Here is a 9,645-nt window from a genome sequence, read left to right as displayed (position 1 = left end):
TTATTAATATAACATCAATCATATTTAAAGATATATGTACACAAACATGATAACACCTATATTTACATAAACATTATTTAAAATTTTCTTGTTACAGGGAATTTTCTTCCAAATTTATTAAAAAATTTATAAGAAAATTTTTTTTCTGTTATTTTTTCTTAAAATTTTATTTGTCAGAGGTAATTCATTCATGGATAATTATTTCCTACGAAATGATAAAATTTGTAGATATCTTTTACCAAATTTATTGTAAAAGTTGTTTTATATAAAATATTTTACAAAATTGGCAACAATTTTCTACAAATTTTTTTGTAACAAAATTTATAAGTATTTTTTTAAAAAATTTGAAAACAAAATTGATAGAAAATATAAATTTTTTAGTAGTGAAATAAATAATTTTGCTTTATATAATAATAGTTGACTAATAAATGTAATCAAATATTAAATTATACTTTTATTATTATCAAAATCTCAACTCAAAGATATGTTTTTAAAAACAACTATATTAATTTAATTATTTTGATATAAAATCCATAATTCATTATAGTTTCAATAATTTAATAATTGTGGACAATATTTAATATTTTATTAATTTAAAAAAAATTAAAATATGATCATGATCATTACAATTTGAAACTAAATTTATGGTTTATGAGATGTTAGCTATGAGAGAGTAAACCATCCTGGTTTCAACTGGTCCTACCACAAACAAGTGCACCTTTTTAGTTGTCATTGGTTCCATAGAGGTTATACACTGTTTAGCCCCGCTCTCTATATATAGAGTTCAACTCCAAGATGATTCATGAACAACATAGCACAACACAAGTAGTTGTTCTTATTGTGAGTTTGTTTTTCTTGTGAAAACCGACATCATTTAAGGATTCTTGGTGCTGATATTGTTTGAGACAAAAGCACGATGGGAACGGGTAATAACTTGTCATGCCCTGAACCCATGAAAGTCACGTCCAACGGAGGGTTCCAACATGAAAATCCTCTGGATTATGCGCTTCCTCTGTTAATCCTCCAAATATGTTTGGTCGTTGCTTTTACTAGATTTCTTGCATTCCTCTTCAGACCCCTCAGACAACCCAGAGTCATAGCTGAGATCATTGTAAGTTTTTCTGTCCCCACCATCCAATTAATTTATTGCTAACTTTTTATCAAAAAACAAGTGTGTTCTCGTTGTTACAAAAGGAGTTCCTCTTCCGGTGATCATGTATTTAGGCACATGGGCATTCCCAGGATTTCTTTTTTATTATTATTTGGGTTCGGTTGGTGTTATTTTATTGAAAATGTTCACTTTGCATGGGTATTTGAAGAGAGATATAGAAAGAAAATATATATTTAAGAGAGGTAACAAATGACCCGACACTTGGGTCAATCTTGTAAAAGTTTAACTATGATCTTGAGTTTGTATCATGTGTTAAAAATATTAAAGAAACTTGTGATTTATAAGGAAAGGGATTTTTTTTTTCGTAGAAAGTGGATAAAAATGTTGAGTATGGCAATAAAAGTATAGTAATGTTGTTAAAATTGTAGGGAGGAATACTACTGGGGCCATCTGCATTTGGGCGAAACGAGAAGTTTTTGAATGCGGTTTTTCCAGAGAAAAGCATCACAGTTCTTGAAACGCTGGCCAATATAGGTCTTCTGTTCTTTTTGTTTCTCGTGGGACTTGAGCTTGACATGCGTGCAATTCAACGTACTGGTCACAAGGCCTTAGGCATTGCACTCTGTGGGATCACTGTGCCTTTTGTTCTTGGCATTGGCACTTCCATTGCTCTTCGAGCCACTGTATCCAATGATGCTGAGTTGTTTCCTCTTCTAGTCTTCATGGGTGTTGCTCTCTCCATCACCGCCTTCCCTGTCCTCGCGAGGATCCTGGCTGAGCTTAAACTCCTCACCACTGACGTTGGTCGCATTGCAATGTCTGCTGCTGCTGTCAATGATGTTGCAGCTTGGATTCTTCTTGCTCTTGCCATAGCCCTTTCTGGTTCCGACGCATCCCCCTTTGTTCCTCTTTGGGTATTGCTCTGTGGTGCCGCTTTTGTCATCTTTGTTGTCTTTGCCATTAGGCCGTTGCTTGTGGCTATGGCTAACCGTTCCCCGGAGGGTGAGCCGGTGAAGGAGGTGTACATATGCATCACATTGACTCTGGTTTTGGCTTGCAGTTTTGTCACTGATACTATTGGAATTCATTCCCTCTTTGGGGCTTTTATGGTTGGTACTGTTATGCCCAAAGAAGGTTCCTTTTCTGGGGTGTTGACCGAGAGGATAGAAGACTTGGTTTCTGGCCTTTTCATGCCACTATATTTTGTGTCCAGTGGGTTGAAGACTAATGTAGCAACAATTAAGGGAGCTCTTTCTTGGGGAATGCTAATGCTTGTTATATTCAACGCTTGCTTTGGGAAGATTATTGGCACTACTGTTGTTTCATTACTGTATAAAGTGCCTTCCAGAGAAGCCCTGGCTCTTGGATTTCTCATGAACACAAAGGGTTTGGTAGAACTCATTGTTCTCAACATTGGGAAGGACCGTAAGGTATTTATATATTGTTTAATCCCCTTTGTTCTAAACAATAATAATTTATCTTAGTATTCTGTTTTTTTTCTTAACTATTTTCTTTGGTTCATACATGTTGATAAATACCCATCTAATTGGAAACTCACCCTAAACAACCAAACGCTGAAATAGTATATCCTTAACATATCCGTATGATTCTCTGCGTGAAAGGTATTACATGTCTGTTAATAAAAGAATTTGTGAGTATATTGTTCTTGTATTTTTTATGAATCATTGTTCATACAATGCAGGTGTTGAATGACCAAGCATTTGCCATTTGTGTTGTCATGGCATTGTTTACCACCTTCATCTCCACCCCAATAGTGATGGCTGTATATAAACCAGCTCGCAGAGGAGCACCTTACAAGCACAAAACAATTCAACGAGATCCTGACACTGAGCTTCGAATGCTAGCTTGCTTCCACAGCACCCGTAACATTCCCTCGCTAATCAATCTAATAGAGTGTTCCCGTGGGACCGGAAGGAAAGGAAAGCTTTGTATATATGCAATGCATTTGATGGAGCTCTCGGAGCGATCTTCTGCAATCATAATGGTTCACAAGGCAAACAAAAACGGCAGGCCCTTTTGCAGCAAGAAGCGGGATGGCAAAGATCAAATGATCATAGCTTTTCAGGATTACGAGAAACTGAGCAGTGTGAGTGTGCGCCCCATGACAGCTATTTCTGCTCTCAATAACATCCATGAGGATATTTGTACTACTGCTCACAGAAAACGTGCAGCCATGATCATCCTTCCATTCCACAAACACCAACGTGTGGATGGATCGATGGAGTCAGTGGGACATTCATTCCAAGACATGAATCAACTTGTGCTATGCCATGCTCCATGCTCGGTGGGAATTTTTGTTGACCGAGGTCTTGGAGGGACAAGCCAAGTCCAAGCCAATGATGTGTCTTATAAGATAGTTGTAGCCTACTTTGGAGGGCGCGATGATCGTGAAGCACTTTGTTATGGAATGAGAATGGCCGAGCACCCTGGGATTTTTCTCAATGTGCTTAAGTTTGTAATAACTCCACCGGCGACATCATTGGCCTCTGGTGCTAAATCGGTTGAGGTGTCATCAAACAAAGAAAGGAAAACAATGGATGGGATTGGTGTGAATTATGATGATGACAAAGATGATGAATTGTGGAGTGAGTTTTTAAGTGCATGCAACAACAACACCCAAGAGTCAATGAAGTATGAGGAAAAGGTAGTGGAAAGCAAAGGGGATATTGAGACAGCATTGAAGGAAATGAATAGATGCAACCTTATATTGGTTGGTAGAATGCCACGAGTGGCAGCTTTGGGTAGCAAAAGTGACTGTCCAGAGCTTGGACCTGTTGGAAGCTTTGTTGCTTCTTCAGATTTTTCCACTGTTACGTCTGTCATGGTAATTCAGCAGTACAATCCCTCAACTGACATTCATCCCTTGGTGATGGAGGAATCTGATTTTCCTGATATGTCAGATTCACCAAGGAGTTAATATATGCAGTATTAAAGTTGTACTTGTTAACTTGTTATATGTTAAACGAGTTAGATTCTCGTACTTACGTGTCTGAGAAAGTGAAATTAAGGAACATGAATAATATTTGTTTATTAGATGGTATTTAAAGAAATTGAAAAGTTAAATTATGTTTTCTCTTTATATCCAAGCACGGGGGAGGCACAAGCAAAAGGAATAAACGTGGAATTCTAAATCATCAAACTGAGTTTGTGGTAGTTATTGTGGGTACATGATTTTTCAAAAGATATTGGTCTCTTGGATGAAGGAAAGAGTTAAGAAAAAAAAAAAAAATTGATTCCCATTATTCCGAACTTGATCTTTTATATGAAAATTATGGTATAATTTTCCCTTATGTTTTCGCCCTTTTGTTGCGATGAATGCATAACTTCAACATCGTACATAACATTTTACTATAATAAAATCTATGAATTAAAAGAAAAAAATCAGTTAATTATTAATTAAATTTGTTAAAAAATGAAGGGCGTGAGATGGGCTTGGGATTGGGCTTGGGCTTTGAGAAGGTGGATTAACATGGGCCGGAGGCGAGAGGAAGCTTGTGGAAGGGGGTGAAATCAAAAACTGAAACGAAATCAAAATTGAAAGGAAGGAGAAGGTCAATGGCAGAGAGTGTAGGTGTAGGTAGGTTTGGTGTTACCGGTCCAACTCTTTCCTCATTCTCTCTTACCAGATCTCACGCTTCCACTCCCAGCATCTCCTTATTCTTTCGCTCTCAATCTCATTTCCCTGCTTTCCGTTACTTCACGCGTTACAATCCCCACCTCTACGCCGCCGTCACTTCCGACTCCACGGCCACTTCGCTTGACCTAACTCAACCCGATTTAGATCATACCGGCGGCGGTTCCAACGCTAACGGAAACGGTAACGGCTCTAGTGGCGGCGGAGGAGGCGGAGGTGGAGAAGGAGGTGATAACAGCAAGGGCGAGGAAGGGTCGGACAGTGGCAAGAGGAAAATGGCTTTGTTAATGTCCCAGAAATTCACTCTTGCTTATGCTGCACTCGTCGGAGGTAGTTCTCTCTTTCTCTCTGTATTTCTTTTTCACCACTTAGTAATTAAATTGAGATAACTGTTGCTGAACCCTAGAGAAGATATTGTATTATATGTTTGTTTTGTTTAATTATATGAGGGAGCTGATATAGTTAACTTCATACTTTTTCGTTCATCCAAAAGCATTTTGGAATGTGCTTAAGGGATGAAAGTTTTCTAGGACATGGTGTTCGATTCATTGCAATTTCAGATGTTCATTAAGCTGCTATTTGAGAGTCATCTTTAGCTGCAATTTTTTCTCAAATTGCAGGGTTAGGAAGCACTCTACAAAATTATTAGCAATGTCGAGTGGGACGCGTGCATGTGTCTGAAACAATAGCTCTTTCTTTAAGTACTATGATTTGGTCCTATATCTGTCCTTTCTTGTTATATGGTCCTATACTACTCCTGCATTAAAACTGGTTTTTAGAGTCTGTCATGTATTTAAGTTGTTCTCGATATAATGTACAACGGATTCGACCATGCCGTGATTTTGCATTATCTGGTTTATGTTTTTCCCTTATCCGGTGACGTATATACAACAATGTTTTTTATGGTTTTTGGCAGTGGGTGGTGTAATGGGTTTTCTCAAGAGTGGCAGTCAGAAGTCGCTTTTGGCTGGGGGTTTGTCTGCATCACTGCTATATTATGTATATACTGAGCTACCTGGAAGGCCTGTTTTTGCATCATCTGTGGGCCTTGGTAAGTGACTATTTTCTCCACATTTTTTACTTACTCATTGCTTAAAGCCTATCTTAGGAAAGTGTTATATCATCATAAAATAGATCAGATGCATTCATCTCTGCCTTTTATTTTGTAATACTAAGGAATTGGCTCTGTTTCAAAAAACAAAAAAGTTAATTTCTTTGAGAAGGTGCATTAGTAATTTTGAATAAAAACCAAGTTTGTTTGTGTGTGTATTCTCACGTATAAGTTGGGAGTAGTTGCATTAGTACTTTTGAATTAAAGGTGATCTTTATGTCTAAATTTTGGATTTCTTTTGAATATGCATCTTATAGTCGTACTAAGTTTCCTGTACAATACGTTAGTATTTTTTTTAATTTAGCTAGCATTCTAAAGAAAAATTTAAAACTTGCTATTGTTAAAAAATAGTTAAATAACTTATTTTAGGAGATAGAAAGTGAATTTAGGTTTAACTCAATGAATATACAAAACCGCCTTATAGAGTTTATAAAGTAAAGTGTAAAGTTTGTGTTTATTTATATACTATAGTTTGATTATATCTTTAATTGATGTGAGATTTACAAAATACCTTCTCATATTGGTTTTTGAACATCTTGAGCTTGAATCTATATATTTATGGTTGGTTCAATAAAAGTCTACTAATCGATAGAATAATTGGTTTGACAAACCTTGCTAAAGTAGATTCTGTCATATCAGAAAGTGAATTTATATGTAACTCAATTCTACTAAATCGGGCTTACAAGCAAGCGGAGATTTGCATCTGCATATCTATTGTAATTCAGCCATATCTTTTTATGTGGGATGTACAACATCTTCATTTTTAATTAAGAGATGAAACTTTTGAAGTTGAAAAAAAGTTACCTAAGTAAATCTTGCAAATTATGAACACACATAATTGTGTTTATTAATTTGATAAGATATGTCAAAATTCAATTTGAGACCAACTAATCTGAGCTGTAAAGGCTCTATCGGCTGGTTATCCCAGAATTCTGCAGTTTCTTTTAAGAATTTAAAAGTAAATAAATATCTTATTCGAGCCTGTAAGATTTTATGCAACCTACCAAGATGTGATACAACTGTAAAGGATTTCGTTTACTTTACTCCCCACATGCAGGGATATCTGCTGCACTTCTTGGGGTGATGGGTTCTCGTTTCAAGAAATCAGGGAAGGTCTTTCCGGCGGGTGTTGTGTCACTTGTGTCGCTTATAATGACTGGTGGTTACTTGCATGGAATTATGCGTAGTGCCCACTAGATAACGAAGGTGAGGTGGTAGGATACCTTTGTTGTTAAATAAGGATGTTTGGCCTCTGTTTACGGCCATAGTTGTTATTTTCTTCTTAACTTTTATCGTGTGCACAGTTCTGTCCCAGTTCTATTTGAACCTATGCGTATTTAGTTATGCTCGTTCTTAACTTTTTGACTAGTTACTGCATGATGCACTGAAAGGAAAATATAATCAGAAAAGCCGAACCCAAGATTTGAACATTGTTCTTTATTTTATTTTACTATTTTGTTTATTTATCGCATTGCATTCTTGCAGCCTTAATTAAATGTTATTATCAAATAGTGGTAATTTTACTTCTAAATATTAGAGGGAACACGTGAAATGTCGTCATTCTGCCACTAATTAATTATAATTTTTTAACATAATACTGTTTACCACGTCAAAAAATTTATAATTTATTACATACGTTTATTAATAAAGTTTGGGTCATTCATAAACTTTGAAGATGAAAATAATTCAGTTTGAAATAGGAATCAAATTCAATTTTGTATCAAAGTTAAAGAATTAAAAATACATTTAACTTTTTAAAATAATTATCAAAATTTTATAATAACATGTCTTATTCATTTTAAAATAATTGTCAAAATTTATTCTAATAAATTTAATTTAAGTTCAAATGTCTTGAATAATAGTTCAAGTCCAAATAAAATAATAACATATTAAAATGTAAAATAATAAAAAATACTAAAAAATTAAATTTTAATTTACTAATATAAAATAACTTTTCATATTAATATTATTTTTGGTTTGGGGTGCAACTAAATGAATCCGTTAGGTTTTTCGAAAACAGATACATGTCATGAAAAATGTCAAAATATTATAACTTAAAAACTTATTAAAGTAGTGATTCTATATTTTTTAAACCTTTATTTTTTTTTTGTACAGTGAAAATTATGAAATACAAATAATAAAATTATACAAAAATAAAATCATGAAATACAAATAATAAAATTAAGCAAAAAGTTAGTAGAATGTATTTTTATTCAAAATATTACTTTTTTCTTTTTATTTTTTTATCAAAATATAACCGATGTTAAATTTTCAATTTATTGGCATTTGTTTGTAGAAATAGTTCTGTAGTGATATTTTGTACTTGTAATGTAGTAGGAAATTTAAATTGAATAACGATATAAAAGAAATAGAAAATAATTTAAGAAACATGCCAAATTATGGAAAGTAAAATTTTAAATACTTACACCTTTTTTTTTCATGTTATTGGCTTCTTAAATTGCATATCTAATTAATATATATATATATATATATATATATATATATATATATATATATATATATATATATATATATATATATATATATATATAAGGTGTAAGAGAATATATAAGTGATGATATATAAGTGATAAGTAATAAGAGATTATATGTAAGGGATAAGAGATAATAGATAATAACGTATAGGTGATAAGTAAAGAGATAAGACATAAGAGATATGAGAAAAGATATATGAGATACGAGATAAGAGACAACAAATAATTGATAAGTGATAAGAAATAAAAGATAATAAATAAGAGATAAAATATAATAGATATGAGATCTGAGATAAGTGATAAGTGATGAGTGATAAGTGATAATTGATAAGTGATAAGAAATAAGTGAGAAGTGATAAGTAATAAGTGATAAGTGATACATGATACATAATAAGTAAAAGGTGATAAGTGATAAGTAATAAATAATATGTGATAAGTGATACGTGATAGGTGATAAGTGGCAAGTGATAAGTGATAAGTGATAAAAGATAGGAGATATGAGACAAGAGATAAAATATAAGAGATAAGAGATTAAAGATAAGTGATAAGTGAGAAGAGAGAAAAGATATGAAATATGAGATAACTGGAGAAGTGATAAGAGATAAGATATAATATATAATAGATATGAGATATAAGATGACAAATAAGAAATAAGAGATAACAAATAAGTGATAAGAGATAATATATATATATATATATGAGATAACTAATACATGATAAGTGATAAGTGAAAACTAATAAATGATAAGTGATAACTGATAAATGATAAGTGATAAGTGATAAGTGATAAAAGATATGAAATAAGAGATAAGAGATAAGAAATAAGAAATAAGAAATAAGAAATGAGAAATAAGAGATGAGAGATAAGTGACAAGAGATAAGTGACAAGTGATAAGTGATAAGTGATAAGAGATAAGAGATAAGAGATAAGAGATAAGAGATAAGAGATAAGAGATAAGAGATAAGAGATAAGAGATAAGAGATAAGAGATAAGAGATAAGAGATAAGAGATAAGAGATAAGAGATAAGAGATAAGAGATAAGAGATAAGATATAAGAGATAAGATATAAGAGATAAGAGATAAGAGATGAGAGATAAGAGATGAGAGATAAGTGATAAGTGACAAGAGATAAGTGATAAGAGATAAGAGATAAGAGATAAGAGATAAGAGATAAGAGATAAGAGATAAGAGATAAGAGATAAGAGATAAGAGATAAGAGATAAGAGATAAGAGATAAGAGATAAGAGATAAGAGATAAGAGATAAGAGATAAG

The 9,645-nt window shown here is 33.1% G+C and overlaps 2 protein-coding genes across 2 annotated transcripts; both read left to right on the top strand.

Moving 5' to 3' along the window:
- Positions 1 to 708: 708 nt before the first annotated feature.
- LOC114177451 (cation/H(+) antiporter 19-like) lies at positions 709 to 4,162 on the top strand. The gene is made up of 3 exons (XM_028062791.1): positions 709 to 1,111; positions 1,540 to 2,541; positions 2,814 to 4,162. The coding sequence occupies exons 1-3, from the start codon at positions 917 to 919 to the stop codon at positions 4,047 to 4,049; spliced, it is 2,433 nt and encodes an 810-aa protein (XP_027918592.1). The 5' UTR covers positions 709 to 916; the 3' UTR covers positions 4,050 to 4,162.
- Positions 4,163 to 4,631: 469 nt separating this feature from the next.
- LOC114179360 (protein FATTY ACID EXPORT 2, chloroplastic) lies at positions 4,632 to 7,307 on the top strand. Its single transcript, XM_028065683.1, has 3 exons — positions 4,632 to 5,096; positions 5,683 to 5,817; positions 6,935 to 7,307. Exons 1-3 carry the CDS (start codon positions 4,688 to 4,690, stop codon positions 7,072 to 7,074), a joined length of 684 nt encoding a protein of 227 aa, XP_027921484.1. The 5' UTR covers positions 4,632 to 4,687; the 3' UTR covers positions 7,075 to 7,307.
- The last annotated feature ends 2,338 nt before the right edge of the window (positions 7,308 to 9,645 follow it).

This window comes from Vigna unguiculata, chromosome 3, assembly GCF_004118075.2.
Source record: "Vigna unguiculata cultivar IT97K-499-35 chromosome 3, ASM411807v1, whole genome shotgun sequence".
Lineage (NCBI taxonomy): Eukaryota > Viridiplantae > Streptophyta > Magnoliopsida > Fabales > Fabaceae > Vigna > Vigna unguiculata.
This window is presented reverse-complemented; position numbering and strand designations above follow the sequence as displayed.

Excerpts from the sequence above, each read along its gene's own strand:
- LOC114179360 (XM_028065683.1), top strand. The coding sequence starts at position 4,688 with ATGGCAGAGAGTGTAGGTGTAGGTAGGTTTGGTGTTACCGGTCCAACT. Across the intron at positions 5,097-5,682 it reads TTATGCTGCACTCGTCGGAG|TGGGTGGTGTAATGGGTTTT; the intron begins GTAGTTCTCTCT and ends GGTTTTTGGCAG. Across the intron at positions 5,818-6,934 it reads TGCATCATCTGTGGGCCTTG|GGATATCTGCTGCACTTCTT; the intron begins GTAAGTGACTAT and ends CCCCACATGCAG.
- LOC114177451 (XM_028062791.1), top strand. The coding sequence starts at position 917 with ATGGGAACGGGTAATAACTTGTCATGCCCTGAACCCATGAAAGTCACG. Across the intron at positions 1,112-1,539 it reads GAGTCATAGCTGAGATCATT|GGAGGAATACTACTGGGGCC; the intron begins GTAAGTTTTTCT and ends TTAAAATTGTAG. Across the intron at positions 2,542-2,813 it reads ACATTGGGAAGGACCGTAAG|GTGTTGAATGACCAAGCATT; the intron begins GTATTTATATAT and ends CATACAATGCAG.